Here is a 25676-nt window from a genome sequence, read left to right on the forward strand (position 1 = left end):
AGATATCAGAAGGTTCTTGCTTCTGTTGTATGTTTGTGCCTAGAGTCCTGATGCTTTTGGTGGTGTTTCACAGTGACTGTATTTCCTCTCAGCTGTTCCTCCTCTTTCTCACCAAGAAAAAGCAAAACAATTACTCCAGATGTTTTATCTAGATATGCACTACTACCCACACATATACAGGGCCTAACAAGGGTGCATCAGGTAGAATCAAGACAAAGATTCATATGAAAGATTCATAGAGTTTTGGGAATTTCATCACTTAATTGCTTAAATCATAAAGATTAAGTTAGGAACATGTGAAGGTTAGAAATAGAGGGGTGTCCTGTGCTGCTGGAAGGAAAGAAGAGGCTCCATTGGAGGTCTGAGCAGTCAGACCTGCTTTAAATGGTCTCTTAGTAGGAATGAATGAATATATTCTGCATGTGAATCCTTGCTGTACAAAGCTTCCGTTGCACCTCTAAGTACTGAAAGCACTCTTAGCTTATTCTTGAACCAGAAATGTCCCTGTCGTGGTTGGAGGCCAAGTGGAGGCCATGGATCAGCCACTGCTCTCTCCTGCATAGCTGAGTGTGTCAGTCCCACCGTGAAAGGCAGATTCTGCACCTCTGATCCTTCTGGCTTTGTGCAGCTACCAACAACCTGCTTCTTCCTCCCTGATCTCTTACCTAATCCCTCTTTGCTTCTAGTTTGCACTGCAGACACATCTCTGTACACACTTGGATCAGAAGTCTGTGCTCTCTCTTTGCTGTACCAGAAATCCCCCTGGTGAGTTTCCGCTCTTTGGCTGTAGACCTACACTGGACCCTTAACCATTGCTGCCACCCTGAACATCTGTGGACCGGCCGCACAGATCTTCAGCCTCATTTAACTCTGGTGGCCCTGCCTCTTTCTGCTTTCACCTCCCTCCCTCTCTGCCTCTGCCTCTGGTCAGTGCCTGGATCTGGAGGATTTTCACCTCCATTGTACTCTCTGTTAATATACTCCTTTATCCTTGAAGCTTTCAAGTCCATGCAACACAGACTTTGTTCTATGACAGTACAGAATCCTGATCTTTGATCCCCTCTTTCTCCTTTCTTTTCTGTCTCTGAACCAATCAGGGATCCTTAGAGCACCAGCACGTCCTGTTGGCTTACACGCCCGTCCTCTCCTTGCTCTCCTTTTTCCGCCCTGACTCAGCTGTAGTGACCACGGCGGACACGCTCTGGTTCATTCCCATATACCCAGAGACAGTCACTAAAACTTGCTGGTACTTACTTGTCCTTCATTGTCTTCTTTAGCCCTTCTCAATCATTGTCTCTTCGCTGTTGGAGCACGATGTCATTTCTGTCTAAGAAAACTGAGACCACGAGGCTGGGTCAGCCTGCTCCTGACCCCTTACCTGCCCCTGTGAATCCACATTTGTCCTCCCTAGGTGATTTTCCTGTAGTTCCAGGCTCTTTTCCTCCGCTTTGGTTCTTCACTTCATCTCATTACCTTTCTTTCCTCCTTCAGATATTTGCTATGTCATGGAACACAGTTGATTCTGGCCCTGGTCAACCAGTAATCTAATTTCTGTCTTTGCAGATTTGCCTATATCAGATACTTAAGATAAATGTGGTCATACATTATTTGATCTCCATGTCTAGCTTCCTTCATCGAGCATGCTTTTGAGGTTCATCAGTGTATAGCATATATCAGCACTTTGTTTTCTTTTGTTGCAGGTTAGTATTCTCTTGTGTGGATGTACTATATTTTGTCTCATCCCTGACGGGTTACCGCTTTTTCATTTTAATTTTCTTGAGTTCTGTGCTCACCTGCACACTGATCCTTACTGGAATAGTACACAGAGTCATCCAGCAGCCTCCTAAATATTTCTACTTTTTGTTTTCTTTCACATGAGCCTCAGCGTGTCCATAATGAGCTCATCCTTTCCTTCTGAACTTACATCTACCTTTAGTTCTCTCGCCCATCTTCCTCACCTGAACCAAGGGTGACTCATTCTCCTCACCCACAGCATTTCCCTCCACTAACACTGGGCCCTCCATCAGTTTCTGCCTGCACTTGGCAAATGGGAATCTCTTAGACCTCTCTTGTTTTCCTTTTTAAACTCACCTCTCTCCTACCTCCTACCTGTTGAAAATAGACTTTTAAATCCTTACATGATTGTCATCAGCTGCTAAATAAAGCCTGCGCTCCTTATTGTTGGAACACCCCCTGTGAGCTTGTTCCTGGTGAGTAGTTAATCTAGTGCCTCACACTTGTGCTTACTGTGGAACTACAGTGGTGGCAGTTGCAGACTTTGCTCACCTTACCCTTTCTGCTTGGGCTCTGCCCCAAGCTCACCTGCTTCGATCTGCTCCCACCTGAGCCTTTCTCCTTGTTAGTTCAGCCGTCTTTCTCCCGGGAACCAGGGCGCATGCACTAAGCTCAGCTGCTTGCCTTTAGATTTGCTTTTGTGCCAGCCCATACTGAACACTTGCACTGAAGTATCTCTGAGAAATTCTCCCTTGATCATGTTGCCCTCCTTCTTAAAGTTCTTCACTGGCTTCCTGATGGCCAAATGATTTGGACCAACTCACCCTGGCTTTTCTCTCTTTTCATCTCCATAAATACTTAAATGCTACGTATTAGCCAACCTTCAATCCTCCTCATCTATCTCATGGATGGGGATCAGATATTTCATCTGTGTGAAATTACTTATAGTACCTTGACTTTGTCCTGCTTTTTCTGGAACTCTGCCCTCGAGCAGGCTGGATCCGCTCTGTCTGAAATGGTCTTTACCAACATCTGCCCCATTGCTTCTGTTTTCTAATTCCTCTTCGCCTTTCAGCACTGATGACACTGCACATGTTCCATGAGATCTTAGAGGTATTTCCATCTTACGCTTACTCTTTACATTTAATTTCAATGAATCAATTTTTTAGACATCTCCCTCACTGTACCGTAGCCTTCAAGTCACTTTAATGTTGACTCATTGTCTAAGCACATTATAGTTACTTTTTTGTGTGTTTGTTGAACGAACAGTTGAAAGAATGAAGTGAAGAACAAAGATTGGCAGTTTGTTCAACACCATCTTTAAACCAGCTTGACCGAGTGCCCAGTGTTTGGGAACAGGAACCAGTGCTGATGTTGAGAACATGTGCTCTTAATCAGAGGTCAACATTACTGTTGAGGCGATTCTGATTCAGTTAAGAATATCTCAGTTTTTAATTTTAATTTTTATTTTTATAGTGCTGGGGACCAAACCTGGGGCCTCGAATGTGCTAGGCCAGTCCTGTACTATTGAGCAATGCCCCAGCCCTGTATTTCAGTTTTTAATTCTGTTGCTAACTCTGCCACTCATTAACTGTTCGCAGGGAACAGAGAATTTGTCTGTTTCAAGAGTCTTTCCCAAAGTTTAATTGGAGGCCCTCTGAGTTTTGCATACCACAAACCACTCAGACAAAGGTGGATGGTCTTGGGGAGCTGATTGCTCCCTACTCCCAAGTCGGCCTCTTCTCATTCCCCTGGTGATGCTCGCAGGACGTCACCATTCTTCCTCCCCATCACCTGCATACGGTCCAGGTCTGCAAAGAGAAAGTCATACGCGTGGCGGATTCAGCAGGACAAGGTCCCCAAAGTGTACAGTGATACCTTGGTTCTTGAACTCAGTTGATTCCAAATCCATGCTCGAACACTGGAAAGTTCAAGAACTGAACATATTTTTTATGTAAGAAATAAGTAATGGAAAACCAAAGAATTGGTTCTGAGGCCCTGAAATTATACTTGTAAATTCATTTTTCCAGGATGTTGGCAAATTTCACAATAATTTCTTTCCTTAACCTTATCATGATTCTCAGTTTTCCTCTTAGCTTTATTGCTGGTAACGCCAACTTTCTTTGGAGCCATGATTATGACACTTTATGTAAATAAGATGCAAAAGAAAGCGTGATGGCGTGTGTTTTAATGCACTAACCCAACTGCTCTATGTTGCCTGGGCAATTGGCCTTTTCAGGGTTTTTCAAGTTGGATTTTCACTTTGACTGCCAGCCTAAGTTATGAACACCAAATTTTTCTCGAAGTGAGAAGTTCAAATTTGGAACCGTTCAACTGAGATAAGACTGTAGTTTGTAAAGGGAAGTGTTTCCATAATTTCTCATGGGTTGGGCTAATAAAATATATTTATTCTTTGCTTAGTCTATGTTATAAGTGTATTCAGGTTAAAACAAAAGATCTAAAGCTCAATAGATATAAAATTTCACGTCACTTAATGGTTAGAAAGAAACTAAAACTTGAAGGATTTGTATTTAGGTGGTGCCACATTTCATATTTCTGGTCAATTTACCCTTTTCAGGTTTTTATTTATTTAATTTTTTTTAAGCAGAAACACTGGCAAATGAATGTATGATTCATTCATGATTTTAGTATTTATGAAATATGATTGATTTATTAAACTTTTATTTTGGAGAATGCATAGTTCTTTATTTCCAAAAGGGGGTAGCAATAATTTATCTCATTCAGATGGTTAAATGTTTCTAAACAAACAGTTGCTTGTCATAAAAATCACTGAACTCTGTTTCTTTGTAATGTTCTAATGTAATTGTACCTTTAGTTTGAAACTGTAAAATCAAAGTAATTATTTGTTCTCTTTTTATCTTAAATAGTAAATGAACGAAACTCATAATTTTGCTCAAAAAAGAGAAGAAATTAATATCTCAATAAAATACCTTGCACAGAAATGTCCAAGTTTCATAAACTAAAATGTGACTACAAGTTCAAAAATGGCCTTTATAGTGGTGTCAGAGAATGACACAGTATTAAAGCACTTTAAGGATCCAGGCTCCCTTAGCTGCCCAACAAAGTAGATACAGTATTTATGAGGTGAATCAATACTGTAAGACACTTGGGGTGCAGTGAGCTTTTAAGACCTGTTCTTTTACCACAGAGAGCCGCTGAATGGGGTATGGTTTGTTTTTCATGTTTTATGTGTTGGTTTTCTATTCAGATTTTGTCATTGTCACTATAGAGATAGAACTGCAACCATTTGGGCCCTCTGTGATCAGAACGTCCTTATGCTTTGGAGCAAACATTCCTCTCGGTCTAAATATTCAGACTAATTTCTCCCCAGAATTCCGTGTCCCCTTTCCCTCCCAGTGCCCAGCACCCTGCCTTCAGCAGGCTGGCGTTTGCCCTGGTTGACTAATCGTCATGGCACCTGGTGCGCTCGGGCAGGCCTGTGCGGCGGCATCGTCGTACCTAGTTATGTCTGCACACCTGATGTTTTATTAACCAGTATTGATTTTTTACCCAGGGGACTTTTTTCTTCTTGAAAAAAGGCAACCTTGCAGGAGCGAAAGGCATTGCAGGGATGCATTTCTAATGAACCCCTTCTTTTCCCTCTTGGAGACTCCTCTTTAATGTAGCTTCATATTTTAAGTGCCTGGACTGAAATTTCATTTTAAGCCATTCCATTTTGATAAATCCTTTTAAATCTTGCCTTTCTGTAAGGTTATTTTTTAAAGATTGTGCTGCTTGACTGAAACGCTTACTAGTGCCTGTAAATTTGGGCATTTCATTATAGTTTGCAATGAAGCATGCTCAAATGCAATGAAATACAGAGAATTTTGGACTGTTTGAGTTATGCTTGGGGAAATAAAAAGGCAGGAAAAAAAATCTCATATTTTAGGTAGCCCTCAAGTTTCTCCTGGTTTGCGTAGGGTTAGCTCAGAGAAGTAAAAGAAACAGTGGGAGTTATGAACTAGTCTTATAAAGTGAATATGTAGCTCAGCAGTTATGTAGTGACAGAAAAGGATTTTTTGCATTAGAATATAAACATTTATACTCGGTATATATGGGAATGTTTATAGAGGCATCCTAAAACTAACTGCTAGTGTAAGGACATCAGAGGTTTTTCATCCCTCAATATGGCATGGCTTATCCATTCAAAAAAGAATGTCTTGGTGTTTGTATTTTTGCATTGCACTTAAATGATAGCACAGATTTACACATTTGCTATAAATTAGGGGGAGTTTCTTAATCATTCCCTCCTGACTTTGAGTTCATCTGTGGGCTGTTTGTGCTTTCACGCCTGCATTTTTAATTTACTGCCTCAGTCCATCAGGCATTGTGTACAGACTGCGTGCACACCATTAGTTGTCAGGAGATGAGGGCCTCATGAGTCATTCTGACAGCTAGCTTGCACTACCACGATAAAATAGGCCCTCTTCTGTCATTTCCCTGAAGCTGGAAACGAGCCTTCTCCAAGGAATGCATATCTTCCAAGATACTTATTTATGCATTGAACATCTCGACTTTGAAAATGATTTTATTGCTAATTCTGTATCAATAGTGCATTGATTAACCGGCCCCTCTGTTCTTCTTACAGTTTTTGGCACTGGGCACACATTACGGCAAGGTTTATTTACTTGATGTCCAGGGAAACATTACTCAGAAGTTTGATGTAGTAAGTATATGATATAAAATAATGTCTGTGTTAAACTTCATGCTGAAAACCTGTACTTCAGATTCCTAGTTTTAGCAATTGCTTTTAGTAGCATAAAGGGGATTTTTATCAGTTAAATCAGATTGCTCAGTATAACTTGAATTTTATTACATATGCTAAAAGTTTTTAAGGTGAACTTGTAGAGAGAGTCCTGTATATATTTTTGTACATATGAGTAGCTATGCAAACATATATTACACAGTTTGAGTATAATCTATTATACATGTTTTGGCTGGGCTCGAAACTCCATGTAAAAATCTGTTTGTATAAATCTGTTCAATTACAATTCTTTAATTAATTATAGTCATTGATTTGACTTTAAATGGAGCATTTAGAACAATCCTGTGTGTATTCTTTTTGAATTGTAGCAGTGTAGCATGTCCAAGTGAACTGTTATTACAAGAATAAGTGCTGCTTTTCTTAGTGAATGCTGACACTAATTTACATACTCTGGGAGTTTGTGGAACCCTTAGAGGGTGAACCCCCAATTTGCTGGCTAATGGCAGTTGTAAGTAGGTGCCTTGTCATCCTGTTGAGATGCCACATTTAATTGAACATTGATTGATCACCTTGCTGGGTCAGTTTCTCTCTCCTAAACATATAAAGCTAAAATATTTTGTGTAAATGCTTTGATAGTTTGAATTTTAGAGGATTATGTTGATCAGAAACAAAGAACCAGACATTTATGTTTTTTCATTTGAGAATCAAGGATGAAGGAAATGTTGAATTTAAAACTTGATTTTGGTGTTTAAGGTATATCTTAAAAGTATGAAGAACTTCTTTTTTTGTGTGAATACGATTATTTGGTTAAAAAGGGTGACTTCAGTGGCTAGATACTACTTTTTAAAGAAAATGTAAGCTCTTGTTGAAAGATCTGTCATAAGGTTCTGAAGCAGTTTATAAAGGAAACCACAGTTCTGAAGTTGGCACATTGTGTATGGAAGGAAAAAGGCTGTGGTTTTGCTTAAAGGAATGGAGTTGCAGACAGAATCTTTGGGGTGGCCTCGAGAAGGAAGTTTGTGATCATAGTGATACATCAGGAAAATAATGGGTTCTTATTTCACCTTAGCAGCCCTTTCATTCAAGAGGAGAATGCCTTCACCTCCCTTGTCTACCTTCTGGACTCTGGACACAAGTCTGGATGACCCAAACAGTTGGTTTTTAGCTGGTGCCAGCCCAATGCTATTTTGTGGTGTTTTGCAGCTTCCTCACAATTGAAAAGAGTTTGAGTGAATGGGCTCTTACCTTTTCTACTCCAGTGTAATCCCTTTCTGACTTTCTACTCCTAAGTCAGTCTTCTTATGTAGTGCACAGAAGTTGCATTGAGTGGTTGGCCAGGTTTAAAACACGTACATTGTTGGTTCCATTGCTGAAAACAGCCCTGTGTCCACACAGTCTGTGGGCCTTCGGTTGTATCTTCTCTCATGTCAGTTTCATGTCAGGTGTACCCTGCATCATCCTCTTTCAGGTAATTTATGATATCCATAAATTTCCTCAAACCTTTATTCAGGTTTTTTCCCCCAGTCCTACCTTTATGACTGAAAATTAAACTCTGCCTAACTTGACATCTTTTTTTTGGCCATGGATGGAGATGGTTTGGTGTTATTTTTTTTTTATTTGCTCAAAAAGCTTTTAGGCTTTGACTTTTTTCATGATAATTATCATTTTAGGTAAGTGACAAGTTTTAGATTGTAATTCTCTTTTGAAATTAGTCATAATCTAGGCTTTCCATCTATGATGAGATACTTTATTTTCCCTCTTCCTGTTTCTGACAATGAGGTTGCTTTGTAGGGCTTTAATCATTCCTCTCAAAAAGGGGTTCTTTTAATTCTGAAAACATTGTTAGGAGTTGTATTTGTCTTTGGAGGTAATGTTGTTATATTTAGTGAAAAACTTTTCATTAGAAGTCCAATGAGAGAAGAAGGAAGGATTTAAAAAATGAATAAACATCCTTGACTTTAGTTTTTACTTCGAAGTTATAGTAACTTAAATAAAGGTTATATAAAATAATGTTATTGCCATCTTTGAAATTTTCCTAATAAATATCCTTTAAATTCATCCATTACATTTATAGTTTTAATTCCAGTAATAGAATTACGAAGCAGAATTCCTTAACCCTCATTGACCAGTAGGGTCTTGTTTGGCAGAGATTTAGAGCATCCAGGAATCACTATTTTTAAAAAAATGTTTCCTAGGTGATTCATTGAGTGAGGAAGAAGTCATTGCACCAAAGCCTGTACAACTTAAATGTTTGTTTGTATTAAACAAACCAGTCTTTCTGCATCTTGAAGAAAAATACTTCTTTTCCATGAGTATTTCATCAGAAATGCTATTAGGCAGAATCTACCATAGCCAAGCATAGAGCTATATAATAGCCTAGCAGTTACAAGTACGCACTCAGGAAAATTACATACAATGCGTGCAGCCACGAAAACATACAGAAGATCTTATTGGGGCTTGATCATTACAGCCACAAACTAGTAACAGCTCAAATATTCTTCAGCAGTGAAATGGATAAATTAGGATGTGTTCTTAACAATAAAAAAGAACAGACTATTGGCACATGCAACAGAATAGATGTGTATCACATACTAAATATGAAGCAAAAAAAGCCAGATACCAGGGTGTACTTGTATGATAATTTTATTTGATAGTCAGGAAAAGGCAAAATTAAAATAGAAGTCAGTTAATAATTTAACCTGGGAAGGGAGAATGGGAATCTTCTGAGGGAATAAAAATAAGGTCTTGATGGTTTCTCAGGTGTGTATGCAAAGCATGGAACTGTGCATTTGAGATGTATATACGTTTTTCTGTGTAAGTTGTGTCTTAGTACCACACGTGTGTGTATAAACCCGTGTGCATGTTTGTGTGTTTCTGGTCGCCCTTGAGCAAAGCTCAGCTCATGCTGGTCTGTAGAAGCATCTCTTTCTGCTACTTAACCTGTGAATACCACCAGGTTGCCTCAGTTGGCATCCTGTTCAGGGTCAGCCACAGTCCTGTGGCTGTGTGTTCTTCTGCGTTTACGTGAAAAGCCTGAGATAGAGGCTTTCATGTTACACAATCAGCTGTGACTGTTCTTTTAAGAATGACAGCAGTCAGAAGGATAATATACATATATACAGATTTCAGTATATCATATATAAAATACTATTCAGCATATATGCTAATTAAAATGTGTTGCCACACTTTTTTAGATTATGTCTAGATAAAGCTTTATATTAACTCATACTTAGTTGGTGAACTTTAATTTTACTTAATTCTTGAAGTAAAATTCAGATCAGCTTAGTTTGTCATATACAATGGCTCAAGTTGCTGAGAAATAATGTGTATTAATGTAGGTCAAGCTGTATTCTTCTGAATAGTGATTATCTGAGTTGCGTACACAGTTTGTAACATATACTTGAAAATTCTCGGAGAACTTCAGATTCCTGTTAAATTCCCTCATGGTTTTTATGCTCATATAGTGACATTAATAACAGTAATTACTTTCTCTTTAATACTCTTCATTTTTTGTAAGACTGTTGATTTAAATCTTACTAATTAGGATTTTGAAAGAACGATCAAATTATGGTGCCAGCTCTATGTTTAATATTTGAAGCATTATGACATATGATTTAAGTATGTGTTCCTTTAAATATGCTAGTGGAATACCAAGGATTCCACTGATGCAGATTTTTGCTGTTTACCTTTATGTGTTTTTCTTTTCTAGAAGTAGAAAATGGGGAGATTTTGTTGTGTGAGGTGCTGTGGTAGGCATTAGATGCATGCTTTTTTTTTTCTTTTCCTTTCCTTTTTTTTTTTTTTAAAGGCAGGGTCTCACTATGAAATTCAGGCTGGCCTTGAGCTCACTTTGTAGCCCAGGTTGGTCTCGAACTCTAAAGGAATCCTCCTGCCTCAGCATCCTGAGTGCTGGGATTATAGGCATTACAGGCATGTGCTACAATGCCTGAGTTTCTTGTTTTGTCTTTTCTTTCTTTCTTTAACCTTTTAAGAGGACTTCTGGGAGTCTGCTCTGTGGTGTGTTAGTCATTCTTCATTTTCTCTTATCTTTCTTTTCTTTTGTTCTCTTTTCATGGTACTGTGGATTGAACTCACGGCCTTTCCACTGAACTGCATCCAAGCCCTTTTTTTGGTTTTTATTTTGAGACAGAATCTCACGAAGTTGCCTAGGATGGGCTCGAAGTTGCAACATCACTCCCGGCTCCTCATTATTATTTTCCCCAGGCTGATCTAGAACTGGCAAAGATCCTCCTGCCTCAGCCTCTGTGCACCAGCACATCCAGCTCATTGTCTTTTATAATTAGAAATTCTTACATTATAATCTACTAAAGACTGAGTTATGTCCCCCACTCTGAATTCATCTGGTGAAGCCCTAACCTTCCGTGTGATGCTGTGAGGGTGTTTGGAGTTAGCTTGTGGGAAGCAGTTAGGTTTAGATAAGGCCTTGAGGGAAAGGTTCCGGTGATGGAGTTAGTGCCTTTATAGGAAGAGGCAGCAGAGAGCTCCCCAGAAGGCTGCAGTCTGAGTCAGGATGAGAGCTCTCCCAGAACCTCCAGAACAGGGAGAAGATGTGTCTGTGTTGTCTAAGCTGCCTGGTCTGTGGTGTTTCACTACAGCAGCTGGCACCCATGTTTTTGTGACTGGTTCCGTGTCGGTGAGTGATCATGTTTTCATCTCTCTCATTGGACTTTGGGACTCAGCCTTTGTTCAGCTGCACTACTGACCTTTTGTTGTTTTCTTTGGCGTATTAGAATTTATCTCTAATAAAAATGAGCTGCTCTTTCGTCTGTTGATATATAAATGTTGTTTGGAGAATCACTCATTTTTCTTTTCATGTTTCACCAAAGGAAATGCTTATCTGTCTTCTGTTTCTGACAATGTAATCCTAAAAATTTAAGATGACTTTGAGCTTCTTAAATTGCATGTTAAAATTCATAAACATCTCCTTTATCCCTTACATGGGTTAGTCATCCTCTGAATCATATGGTACATATGTTGACCTTTTGGGCTCATTTTCATTTTCCTCACAGAATGCTAGCTTCTTGAGTGCAATTTTTTTGTATAGTTGATCTATGTATCCTCAGCTCTAAAAGCTTAATAGAATTAATAAAAGCGAGAGATGGTTAAAAGTTGATTTTGTTACACTTTCTCATCAGTGGGAGAAAATGCCAGACACCCTCAGGTCAAAGAGAGATTTATTTTGGCTTATGGTTTTAGTGGGTTCAGTCCATGTCTCATTGGCTTTAAGGCAGATATGATGTGGCAGGAGAGCATGGAGGAGGAAAGATGCCTACCTCGTAGCAGCCAGAAAGCAGGGAAAGGAAAAGCTGGAGAAGGAGATGCAGCCTTCAGGGTAACACTTCCAGTGACATACTCTTTCTGAAAAGGCCTCACCAGTGAACTCATCAGGGATCAGTGCACTGATGAGTGTCCCCGTGATCCAGTCACTTTCCAAAAGCCCAGCTTCTGAATACACGAGACTTGGGAACACCTTAGGTCTAAACAGTAATATGACTGAACTAATACACTCGTATGCCACATAATCACTTATCAGTGATAGGCTGTATGTACTGCAGTGATGCCTTAGCCAGTTTATTTTATGTACATACATGTAATGTTGGTATAGCCATGAAATTGCCTAACAACACATCTCTCAGAATGTATCACCTTTGTAAAGTGACACATGATTGCAGCTCTAAATCTGTAAAATTCTACATATCTGTAATATTTGCAGATAATCAAAGTTTCATACCTTCCTTTCCTGCATCAGGATTGTTATGTGATGTATGTTGTGGGAAACATATAGACTCCACTACCTCTTTGAGAAATAATACAGATACTGTACATGCATAATTCCTCTGAACAAGCCCAGCTACTTGGGGGTTCATTTGTAAAGAGGTCAATATAATGTTGGAATAACTGCTCATTGAAAGAATCTTTGAGCAGATTAGTAAACTTAAGCTGTCTATTCTTGAGCAATAAACTCTGCTTTACTATTGGTCTAATGTCACTTGCTTATCGGCCAGAAGCAAATACTATACACAGTGTGCTTTTCTACTGTGGCATTATTAATTGGGAAGCAGAGAATATATCTTTTGATATGATCTAAGTGGTACATTGTTGGCCCAAAGGTGCCAGTGCCTGTAATACTTGTCTAAGACTGATTGACAAGACACAGATTTTCACATGCTTGAAGAACATGTTTTCTATATTTGGGCACAGTATTTTGAGTGGTAAGAGATGTGTCAAATGAGTTGAGAATTACTTAAGTGCGAATCATTCTAACTTCAGATGCATAATGCCAAGAAAATTCATATTTCCAGTATTGTGCATTTAAAAATTTGAAGTTTGTGGATTAAGTATTTCTAAGTAGCTTGATAAATTTGGTGGCCTCTCTAACCCTAAGTGGCTAAGAAAACTTGGAGAGTTAAGGATGCTTCTGGCATTTTAGAGTGAAGCATTATTCTCCCAGAATTTTTTTTTGTTTGTTTGTTTTTTTTTAATTGGTACCGAGGATCGAACTCACGACCGCCTGCTTGCAAGGCAGGTGCTTATACCGCTGAGCTAAATCCCCAGCTCCTCCCAGAATGTTTTAATATTGGGCCCTTTTGTATTAACTGCATTTGAGCAAATAAACTCTTAAATTGCTAAAATGTATTACATCTTTATTGAAGGAAATTACTGTGATATTTCAGTCTTTTAGTTACCTTTTCATCACTGTGATAAAAAAAATACCTAAGAAACCAACTTTTAAAGAAGGAAAGGTTTATTTTGGCTTGTAATTGTAGGTTTCAGTCCATGGTCAGCTGGCTGCAAGACAGAAAGGTTTGGAGAATCACTCATTTTTCTTTTCATGTTTCACCAAAGGGTGAAAAGAAGGGTGTGGCAGAAGAAAGCGACTTGGTTCGCTGTCAGCAGGAAGAGACAGAGAATGAACAAGGGCCTGGGGACAAAATATTTCCTTCAAAACCACACCCTGCTAACCTGCCTTCTTATAAATCTGTGCAGCTACTGAAGTGTTCATTGGATCATCCAGTTGGTGAAGTGAGGCTCTTTTCTTTGTATTGATATATAAATGTTGTTTGGTGTTCTACTAGAATAGATTGTCCCTCAGTAACATCAGGGCCAGTGCATGGAGGATTTTAATGGCTAGCAAAAACTGAGTTTAAGCATGCTCAGAATTCTTCAATGAAAATGTGAGTACAGGAAGAGAAACTTTGCTGGCTTCTTATCTCTTGCTCAGACTGATTTTGATTTATATAGAACATCTTATGTCTTTTCCTCTTTACCTGCCACATTTAGCATTGCCAACAACTATTCAAGGCACTGTTGGGAGACCAGAATGCACCTTGCCCGATGATCGTCTGAGTTGTTAAGGGAATTTGACTTTCCGTAGCAATAGGTTGTGAGCCTGCCAGCTCTAGGGAGAATGAGCTGCAGCTCCAGTTTTGCCTTTCATCCATCTCAGTGTGGAGGGCAACTGCAGGGTTTGCTGCAGCCTGGAAGATGCCTGTCTCCGCTTGAGCAGTATTTTAGCAGCACATACATTTAATAGGGCAAGGCTCACCTTTACTGTGTTCATTGCGTACCTGTACCTAGCACAGTCCATGCTGCATGCAATAAAAGATGAGTTGTGCATAAAGCGCTGGCTTCTTCCTCCCCTTGGGGGAATGCTTTAATCAGCATCCAGATTGTGACTCTCTGGAGTACACGGTCACTGCCCGGTGCCCTGCGCAAGCCGGTCTCTTGCCATTGTCCACAGGGTTGTGGCAGCACAGGCAGACGATGCAGCTTAACAGAAGGAAAACAGCTTGAGGAATCAGCAGTGTGTCAGGTTCTTAGGAGGCAATCCCTTCCAAATCCTCCCTGTGCTTTTAAAGGTTGTCAGGATTTAGAAACCCAACATCCATCTAATAAGGCTTCCGTAGACCGAAAGGCCATTTCGAGCCCTCGTGTCTGCTGAGGTTGTGTGGTCCTGGCACGTGTGGTGACGAGGTGAGCGTTTGAGCTTTTTACCAGTCAGGCCCACACTGGGCTGCTGGTCTTGGGACCAGGTGAGGACAGCTGCCTGGCGTTGCAGGGGTGAGAGTAGGTTGCAAATAGCCCTTGCCTGTGTTCGTACGCCTTGATCTAAGTCAAACCAGTGGTGTGCTTGTAGGAGAGATGGGTAAAATTCTTGGATAGAGCAGAATTTTAAAAGTAAGAAAAAATACTAGGAGTATTTTAATATTTAACAAGAACTGATCTTCAGAGTTTTCTTAAACGTAGACATTGTAAACTCGATTGTTCAAACAGTGATGTTACAATGAATGGAGAAAACTAAGATTTTCTTTCCCAAACAACATGACTCTTCTTCAAAACTTCTTGTCGTTTTCATTTCTAGATTTTGTTTGTTTTAGATTATTTTGAGGATCTTCAAGTTTAAATCATAGACACTTACTTCCTCATCAGGATAATTTGAGTGTTAGTTCCTTACAGTTAGAAGTTACATTTTAGTTACAAATAAAGGTACCTAATTATTTGCTTTTTTACCACACCGCAGTCTTACTGTGCAAAGTAGAGAATATTTATTAGGGCTGCCTGGAGGCGCAAAGAACAATACATTCTCTGTACCTTAAGGAACCTGTTACATCTTTTCCACATGAATTTTGCAGCATTGGGCTAACTCTGATGAGCATGCAGCTGCTTTGTGTGAAGCACCACAGCTTTGAAGTCACTGGTAAGGAACTGACTTGTGAACTGGATTAGAAATACAGTGACATCACCTCCCATGACAGACATGTAATTGTTTCATGTTATTAAAATAGCAGTATGCTGAATTTTTAATTACCATATGGCTTACTAAAATACCTTCCACTTAGAAATCAGCTTTGTGTCTATAAATAGGGGTGAACTTTTGAAAGTGTCAGTTAATAGCAGGTAACAAAGAGCAATTTGGGATAAAAAGGTATTTCAGCTCAGTTACACTTTTTTTTTTTTTTGAGACAATCTAACTATGCAGTTCAGGGCGTGGGCTTGAGTTCACTGTGTAGCCATCCTAGCCTCCGTCTCGGGATCCTCCTGCCTCAGCTTCCCAAGTGATGGGATTACAGGCATGTGCGACCATGCCCAAAATTTTAAATGTAATGTTTGGCCAGCATGCTACATTTTATCACTTACCACTTCTGTCTGTCAAAGTAGAAAATAAGTGACTTTTCTGTGTTTTGAAATAGGAATTATTCGGAATGAATTGCTTCTGATGATGAAAGAAAGCACTTTCTCCCCCATCTGTAACTACAGCAGCTTCTGGGTTATTATTTCAGCAGCTTCAAATGAATGTTGTTATTTATTCTTAGAGAAGGAGGCATCTTTAAAATCTCATAAGAAAACATATTTCTTGCATTAACTATGAAATGTCATCAGTATCGCAGGGATAGGATTGTTGTGGGCTGTCAGCTCCTCATGAGCTGTTCAGGCCTGATACTGAAAATCTAAAACCTCAGGTTCCCAAAGAGCAGGGTCATGTCAGAAGTTAACTCCTGTCTGGGCACTTATTCTGAGGCATTACCGTTTTTAAAACTTGGAACAACATTTTGTTCCCGTTTAGCTTGTTATATCCTTTAGTTTTCTTCTTCTTGTGCTGCTGAGCTAAATCCCTGGCCCTATTAGTTATCTTCCTAAAGAGCTTTATTTTTGTTCTCATCTGTTTTGTGGTTATGTGAGGTGAACCTCAGACTCTGAGGGCTGATTCACATTGCCCATGGCCTCCTCGAGTTTTTTCTTGTGACAGCTGTTGAGATGAAGGTAGCTGTTGGCTCTTGTGGAGTCACAGGTAACTGGCAGAGGTGGACAGCAAAATGACTTGTTCTGCAATGTGCTCCTCAGAGAGGGAGCTGCCCCATCCAGCAGGGAGGGAGTTAGGTGCCTTCTCAGAGGAATGGATGCTTGCATTGGATCTTACAGAAAGAGCTGAGTTTTTTTCTAGATAGGGGAGGGGAGCAGAGCTGGGCATGACCTGCTCTAAGCCAAAGATAGAGAGTTAAGGAGAGCACTTGAGAAAATCAGGAGGACTGAGTCTTCTGATCTTTTCAATCTAGCTAGGAATGAAACCTAGAGAGAGAGATGGAGTCAGATACTGTAGAAGGGTTTTATTAATAGGATGGCCGTATATTTATTTAAACCAGAATTTGAAGGTGAAAAGGCAAGCTGTTAGTACTTATCCTTAGGGGCTGGGAGTGTAGCTCAGAGGTAGAGCACATGGTCAGCATACAGAAGGCCCTGGGTCCAATTCCTAGCACTAAAACAAACACACAAAAAGAAGAGAGAGAAGAGGAGAGGGGAGGGGAGTGGAAGGGAAGGGAGGGGAGGGGAGGGGAGGGGAGGGGAAGAGAGGGGAAGGAGGAGGAGAAGAGGGGAGGACAGATAAGTTAACTGGATAGCAATCATGTGTAGATGTTGCTGAAGGTAATGAGTTGTGTGGTCCATCTGGTTGAAAGCTGTGTTAAGGAGTCTGTACTGTGGACAGGGGAGCAACATGCCTGATTTGCTGATTTTCAGAAGGCTGACTGTAGGGTCAGCCCTGTATAGAATGGAGCATCGGAGGTGAGGATGAAGTATGGCAGGGGCCTCCCTGAGAGGCTTGTTGGGGACGGTGGTAGTAATTATGAGATCATCTGCAACTACAGCTGGGAGAGGATAGATTTGTGAGACAGTAAGAAAGGTAGAACAGCCCAGGCCTGCAAACCCAGTGGTAGGGAGGCTGAAGCAGTAGAATCACAAGTTTGAGCCCAAGCTGTATAATTTAGTGAGGCCCTGTCTCAAAAAATAAAAAGGGCTGGAGGTGTAGCTCAGTGGTAGAGTGCTTGCCTGGCATGCTTGAGCCCCTGGCTTCAGTCCCCTCTACCACAAGGAAAAAAAGTTGAAAAGTAGGGCCTAGTGACTTTCTATTGTCTGCGTAGGGCATGAGGGAGAGGAGCTGGGCTGGCATGATTCTAACACTCTGATTTAGATACCTGAGTTGACCATGGAGTTGCTGGGTAAGATCCAGAATCTCGACCAAGGTTCTGAATCTGGAAGGGGCCAGCTGACGCTAGGCTGTAGAGCAGCTGTTACTAGGACCCCACAGGATGGCAGGGAGCCCTGAGCTGGAGTAGAGTTGGTGTCGATCATTGTGAGGCAGCCTGGAGTGCTGCAGCCTAGACCGGTGAGCAAAGCAGCAGGAAGTGTATGAGGAGAAGGAATTACGGAAGCACTTGAGGAGAGTTTCAGATGCCAGAGAAGCGTGGAGACTGAAGGACACCTGCTGGTTTTCAAAATAAGGAAGGTGTCCATGACCTTTTCCCAACATTTTGGTAGCTCGCTTTAGCAGAAGACCACTCATGTTGTGCCAGTGGACAGACGTGAGGGCATAGACTGTCGTGCCTTTTGTGTGCCTTGGATAATTGGGTCTCAGAGGTGACTTGGGGACATGAGGCCAGTGACAGGAAGTGGGTGTCTCCTAAGGAACTAGTTGGAGCTCTTACATTTTTTCTCTCTCTCTCTTTTTTTTTCTAAACCCATATTTTGGGTGTTTCAGGAAAACTTCCCTAGCTGCAATATTGCTTATTGTTATATTTATTTCCCATCTTGAATCAAGGTAAGATGTAATGCTAGAGGTGGAATCTTGGAGCAACTCAGAAGGTTTGAGAGTTTAAGGGTTGGGCCATTCTGGCTTTAAAATAAATCTGTGAGAAAAATCAGTGTTTTTGGTTTTACTTAGTTGTGTGAGTTTGTAGAACAGCTATGGTCAGGTGTGTTTTCATAGGCTCCTTATGTCCAGATGGAGGTCTTGCCTTCCTCCAGACTGTGTCATCAGTGGGGAGGAAAGTAAGCAGTAGGATGAGCTTTTCCTGAGTGAACAGACTTTTGCTTTTCACACGTGCAGCGTAAGTGTGGCTTGCTCATGAGCTGTGACTAAAGAGCACCAGGCCGCATCATCAGCCATGCGAGTGCTGGGTGTGCGAACGGAACCGGTGGATCTTTGCAAGCAGAAAATGAAATCCTGTCTTCTGTTTCTTATTCAGTCCACTCTGGGTCCATGGGGATGCAGCATTTGTGAAGGAATCAATTATCCATTTGTTAGTCAGAGGAGCCTTACAAATTATACATTAGCAGATTGATTTCCTAGGTTCGCGGTTGGGGCACCAATAGCTTAAGGTGGGATGATGCGGACTGTCAGGGGAAAGGGAGTTGGCACAAAGAGCACCATTAAAAGCAGCTTTGGAAATGATCGTGAATTTATTCCTAATTGAAGAGCTGGCATAATCCATACTAAGTGTATTTATTTCAAGCATCTTACATTAGGTAATTGATTATCACATGAGGTGTACATGTTGGTAATTTTGCCTTTTCTTTAAATTTAAGAACTTGAGACCACCCATTGTGGATGTGGACTTAGAAGGTGTGAGCTAGTCCTTGCCCCCTCCTGCTTACTCAGACTTCTTTTTTTATTCCATTAAGGAAACATTTTTGTACATTCTATAGTGTCAGCTTGACATTATTGATTTTTGAACAAACTCGCTTATATTGTCCAGAATTCCAAACATGTCTCCATTAGGAATAAAATTGTAGCTAATGGAAAATATAGCTTAGGCCGTTTCTCTCTGGTCTTGTCTTCTGGGTCCCTTTCCCTCTTCCATTAACCCGTCTTTGCAAACATACACTCCAAATCGCATGTTTAGGTGTGACACTTTCTGCTCCTCAGCTGGTACACTAAAAGGTGTAGAAAAATCAGTGATTGAAGAAACAGTCTTATACTGTCCACGTCCCTCCAAGTGTGTGGGCGTCCCGCAGCCTTTCTGTTGTTTGTTCCTTTGTCCCCAGTTTATAGCAATGGTGCAGATACGTCAGGCTTTGACTCTGTTTAGTAGGAGGGGTCCTGATGCCAGACCAGTTTCAGGCACCACTGGTAGTAGTGATACTGAAAGTTTCTTGTTTGTTTTTCATTAACTATGGAACAGTTACGTAAATGGGATGTGTGTGTGTGTATGTGTGTGTATATATATATATATATATATATATATATATATATATGATAGTGCTCAGTTACTCGAAAATAGGCGTTGAAGTTCAGTAGAATAATGGCTTTAAAAATGAATACTCGTTTGGGTTTTTTGGTGTGTGTGTTTAGATTAATAAATTTGCTGTGTAACTATTATTGTAGAGTATTTATCCTGTGATTACAATCGCAATAAGTACTTGTAGAAAACTGGCACAATACAGAAAGGGGCAACTTAACCACTTAGCAGTACAATTATTTAAATTCAGGATAACCAAAAATTGCATTTTTTCATTCTTATAAAGTGATAAACACTGATAAATATAAAAGTGACAATTTTATCACATTTATTCAGTAGAATAATCGACTAGTTGAAATGACACCTGCTCAGGTGATGCTCCAGATAGTCAGAATGTAAACTGCCGGAGCGGTACTTGGGCTGTAAGTATTGGGTCAGACTTAGCCCAGACTTAGTCAGGTTTCAGTGTTCGAAAGCATAGCTCTCCAGACTGCCTGCCAGCTCCACCCAGGACTTCAGACACCGGCTATAAGTTGCGGGACAGTGAACCTTGTAGAGACCATGTGCCAAACTGCAACCCAGAACACACTTATGTATCACAGAGTGCCAAGCCTGCAATTACATCTGAATACTGAGGTTTTAGTTTAGAAAAAACAATTCATAAATTAACATCTTTTGTCTTAAAAGAAAAACACAATAGCATGAATGCCATGGGTTTGCCACTGCTTTTCTAGGGATTCCCAAACCCACGTTGTGTTGGCTAAATAGATGGAAGACACACGAAACTCATGGAAAACTGTTATGCACATGTGCATAGTTTATTAAAGGGAAAGAATGCAGACCATAAGCCAGCCAAAGGCAGAAGGCACACAGGCTCCAGCCTGAGAAGGTTCCAGAAAAGATACTCTCCTTGGGGATGTGCTGCCCTCCTGGCATGGAAGTGAGCCTGCTGCACATGCTCATCTCGGCCTCTGTAGCTGGGGTTTTCACGGTGGCTGGGCTACCTGTGTATGTCAGCTTCACAGGTAGCCAGGTGGCTGACCTCAGCCTCCAGGTAACTCCAAAGCCTCCACCCTAAACCACATGGATGTTTTTTTTGTGCATGGCCAGTGCCTGCGCTAAGCCTTCTGGCTGAAGCTGGCCCCCTCATATCAGGTGAGGCCAGCTGCCTGCCTTTGACCAAGACATTCCCATCAGTGCAGACACAGATGGTTTCCTAGACGCCAAGGGCAAAGACCAGACCTCTGTGGGGACAAAGCCAGATGTTTTTACTATCTGGTATTTTTTAAAACTTTATCTTTTCATTCCTGGCTTTTAGAAATTTAGATGATTTCCATTTCTCAGTGTCTTACAAAAGGAAACTGCTGCGTAAAAAGCATCTTTCATTAGTTATAATAGATAAATGTATATTTTAAAGAATTTTGATGCTTTTCAGAATTTTTTTTTTCAAATTTAAATGGCCATTAGAAGTATAAGAGTACTTATTTTAGAGCTTCCTTGCCCAATCAGGTACCTAAAAACAAAGGTCTTAGGTGAGTCCATAGGTAAAATATCTTACTGTTTTCCAATACATATTTGTTATTAGTGAGTTGGGTCTTGTTTACCTAATAATTTGTACCATTTCTTTTGTGAGTTCATTCCTTGTTTGATGTTGTTAAAAATTTAAGTTTCTTTAAAAACTGTACTCTAAAGAAACTGTTAAATATGTAAGACTTAGAAAGTGAGAAGTGTAAAACCTTCCTCAGAGACCCTGAAAAAGACCTGAATAAATGGAGAAAAGCTCATGTTTATCATAAAGGAAACAAGGGGAAAGGTTCCATCATGTTACCCTTAAGTGTGGCACGTTGTATTTGGTAAATACCCTTTATAAGACCAAAGACATTTTTCTCCTAATGTGCTAAGAGTTTTTACCCTAAATGGATGTTGAGCTTCATTAAAATCTCTCTGCATCCCTTGAGATGATACTGGGATTTTTCTTTTCCTAAGAAGAAGATTATATTGTTAATATCCCTGTGTTAAACCTGCCTTTGCGTTTGTGGAAGAAACTTGGCTTTTTACTACACGTTAGTTTCATTATAGTGTCCTTGGGATTTTTCTCAAGGATGTTTATGTTCATGAGAGATTCTTGCTTGTACTTTTCTTCACATTCTTGTTGAGTTTGTTATTGTAATGTTATGTACACTGATAAAATGAAGTAAGAAATATTTTTTGCATATTCTTTGGTGGTGGTTTTTTAGGAGGGTTTCACTGTGTAGTTCAGGCTGGCCTTGAACTCGCTCTGATATGCCTTCCCCAACCCCCAGGGTGCGGGGTTAGAGGTGTGCATCACTATGCCCAGCTTTTCTGTGTTTTCTACACTGAGAAAAAGCAGCTGGAAAAGAGAAGCTGGACAAATGCAAAAGTGTCCAGAAGCAAAGAGAAGGACATGTTAGCAGTGCTGTGCACTCTGCTTGGGTGAAGTCATTTAGAATTGAATAACAAGCATTATCCTTTGCAGGCAGGTCATTTTGCCTTAAAATTCACACAGAAGAATAAATTCTTGAGAAAAGCCAAGGAGTAGATGACTCACAAGATAACCAGGACATGCTATAGACAGCCTCAATAATTAAATCTGTGTTGAATTGATATAAGGATGGACAGAGAGGCCACACTTGGAAACTCAGAAAGTTATCTCAGTATTTATAAATATTTATTATATGGCAGGCATAGTTCTTTTCAGAAGTAGAGGGATGGATTATTTAATCATGGGGATGGTCCAACTGGGTTTTCTTTTAGAAGAAGATAAAATGAATCCTGAAAGGATTTAGGGCTGAAGTATAATAAATACAGCAATAACCAGCTTGCTAAAAGAGGAGACCACATTTACAATGTTTGAGTGAAATAAAATGAAAAGCAAACATTAATAGAAGAAATTAGCAAAAGATGTGAACAAAACATTTTACAGAAGAGCAGGTTAATTGGCCAATATTCTTAAGAATAATGCTCAGTTTATTAGTCAGGGAAATGAATCAGTGCATACTGATCATTAGCAGGAGAAAACATTGTAAAAGATTCTGTTGCTAGCAGAGATAGTAGATTAAGAGGATTCTCATACCTAGTAGGCCTGATTTTTTCTTCTTTAGTGTTGCTGACGCCATGGTGTAATCATTTCTATTTGGGGAGAAACATGTTGTGATAAGAAATTTGGCTTTTTTGCTCTTGCGTGGCTTCCCAGCTTCGCAGCACCATGGCTCCCATCATTCAAACACTCTTGTGGCCATATATTCCGTATTGTAAGGTGGAGATAACCGTCCTCTGTTGACTTCTTTCTTCTGGGATGGTGAAAGAATGTGTGTGCCAGGTCTTGAGATCTGTGCCTCATGATTCAGAGGGTATAAGGACAGGCTATGAAACTTTCCGGATGGAGTCCAAGAACAGGTTACATAAAATATGACATGTATGGGAAAGCAGGGTAATTGTGGATGTAAATTGTAGTTTAGGCTGTTTTTACTGGTGGCATTCCCTCTGTCTTGGTTCTGTAGCACTGCCCAGCAGAGTTCTGCAGTGACGAAGATGCTCTGCGGTGACAGTGGCCACTAGTCACCACAGCCCGGGTTCTTGATGTGTATTATTTCCAAGTGGCAAACTGAATTTTAATTTCTTTTTCCTTTAAGTAATTCATTGTATAGTTTGAATAGCCACATCTGGGTAGTGCTGTATTGAGTAGGACAGGAAATCTAGGGTCCATACCTATTAAATTATAGTTTTAGATTTAGTTTCAGATTCTAACAAGATACTAATTTAAGTACAACTGAAGTATGTGGGACTTATTGTTCCCAAGAGCAAAATGATATTAAAATATTTGGAAAGCAGGAAATCAGAATAGAGGAACCATTAAGAGAAGAGGTGCTAATTGAGGATAGTGTTTATCCAGGGAAGACCGTGGAGACTGATGTGCAGACTTCTGGGTTGGAAATCTGAGCGCTCTGCCAGGTGCTATGCCAGGTTAGCTTGGGCTCTGTCCTCGGGGGACGTACCCTTCCCTCGTTCCTCTCTGCGTATGGTCCTGGCTCTGCTCTTGTCGCTATGGTGGTTTTCTGCTCTGGACTGCAGTTTAATCTCCTGCCAGGTGGACCATACATCTTCAAGGTCTTTGCCTTTTCTAAAATTCTGGGAAGTTTTAAAGAGGTAGCCGCATCCTAAGAATATTGCTTGTGGGGTGTTCGGGTGTTCCAGATGTGAAAGGATCCTGTAGCCAGCTGTCTCGTCCTGCTCATGGGAATGTGTCTTAACACCAATCAGTAGGTGGCCTTTCCAAGGTTTCAGACTCCTGTTTTCCCCTGACCTTTACTGATTGGTTCCAAGATGTTTTCCAGTTGAAGATCCAGTATTTGATTTTGTGTATTTCCGCTTATCTCATCAAGTCAAAATTTAGGTAACCAAAGAAACCCCTAACTTGCAAGTTGTTATAACTGCTATAGGCTTCCTTATCATGATTAGTTTGTTCCTAGTTCGTTCTATGGAAACTAGTTGGAAACTGTCATTACTTAAGAATTTTTAAAAAAGAACTTGCTGTTTTTAAATATTGACAACATTCATTCATTTTGACTTCTATTAGAAAATGTGTCTATGTGAAAATTTTGGTAAGTAAACAGTTGAGTACATAGAATATTGGAAGGCTATATCAATATGAAAAATACAGCTGTACATTTACTCTTTGGAAAATATACTAAAAACTAGAAAGCCTGCTTTGTCTGTTTATAGATTTTTTTTTTTCTTTTAAATGCCAGGGATCGAACTCATGACCTCATGCTTGCCAAACAGGCACTTGTGCCACTGAGCTAAATCCTCAGCCCTGGTCATAGATTTTTAAGTTTGAAATTGTTTGAAAGAATAAAAATAACAAAACTAATGTCAACTAGATTGCAGTTTTCCCACAGAAAGTACTACGAATGAAGTATAAATGAAAAGTTGATTTAATAATTTATAAGAACAAATAGATTGGCTGGTGAATGAAATCAAACATCTAAAAATGTTATTAATGTAATGACTTGTTTTGGCCTTTGTTTGTTTTATTCCTTTATTGAATTATGGTGGGGGAAGATAAATTTAGAAGTATAAATAGCAGAATGGATTTAAAAGGTATGTAACATGTGAGAAATAACATTTTAGCTGAGAGGTGGAATAAGGTATGTGAAATGGAAAATTTGGAGAAATCTCTGGTTTTGGAGTTTATTTCATGTTGGGGAACATAGCTATGTTTTATCATTTTCATTTGTAAAACAAAGTATGTCTTAGACTCATGCAGCTAAAGTAGTAAACAACTTACACCTCTTACATCAAGACTTTTGATTGTTGATGTATATTCTCCTGAGGGTTTATATATCCATTTTGCTTGTTTGTTTTTAATAGAGTCCTGTGAAGATAAATCAGATCAGCCTGGATGAAAGTGGCGAGCACATGGGCGTGTGTTCAGAGGATGGCAAGGTATGGCAGGAGGGGCAGGGGGACTTGTGCTGGCCCTGAGTGCTGCGGTCCTGCCCAGCCCAGGTGTTCAGAAGTGCACTCCTCTTACTATGTACCTGCGTTAGGGGAACCTTGATTCTTCTTCTTGAGTATCAGACTTGCTTCCGATTGCTCATAATTAAAGTAAAATACATTTTGCACAAATGTGCCTTAGGGAAAGTAATTACAAGGCTGCCAATAATGTGAGTAGTATTAAGCTGATTAACAGCTGTGGCAGGGTGACGTGTCACCTTAATCATTACTGCACTGCCACTTATACTTCGGTGACTGGTCTGCAGTTCCTGCAAGACAGTAGTTTAATGCCTTTCTGCCATAAATCCACAAAATTGGATTTCGTGGGCATGATTTCTGTGGGCTAGTGGTTTTCATTTTCAACATTATGAATGTTGCTCTTGAATTATAGAATCTTTTGATAAGCAATCATAGTTTATCAGAAGAATAAAGTGTCTTACAATGGCCACATTAAATAAATGTAAAATCAATATATGTACAGTTTTCTAAAAACCTGGCACCTACTTCCTCGACCGAGGACATACATAATTGGTGCAGTGTATAACTAACAATTATCAGTGCTTCTTGCTGATGTTGAGCAGTGACATTTAGTGGTGGTGGTGATTGATTTTCCACTTATAAGAATGTCTTTTTTGTTTTTAAGTCGATGAGAGTCTTTTCTAATG

General features: G+C 40.0%; 1 protein-coding gene across 1 annotated transcript in view; it reads left to right on the forward strand.

Annotated features, from left to right (window-relative positions):
* Positions 1–25676, forward strand: part of Vps41 (VPS41 subunit of HOPS complex) — a 147228-nt gene that overhangs the window by 33017 nt on the left and 88535 nt on the right. The window contains exons 4-5 of the mRNA XM_003469953.5: positions 6344–6421; positions 24886–24960. Of these exons, the coding sequence (XP_003470001.2) occupies positions 6344–6421; positions 24886–24960 (153 nt within the window). The remainder of the gene's footprint in view (positions 1–6343; positions 6422–24885; positions 24961–25676) is intronic.

The sequence above is a fragment of the Cavia porcellus genome, unplaced genomic scaffold (assembly GCF_034190915.1).
Source record: "Cavia porcellus strain 051 isolate PalLab524CR breed Dunkin Hartley unplaced genomic scaffold, mCavPor4.1 scaffold_23, whole genome shotgun sequence".
Lineage (NCBI taxonomy): Eukaryota > Metazoa > Chordata > Mammalia > Rodentia > Caviidae > Cavia > Cavia porcellus.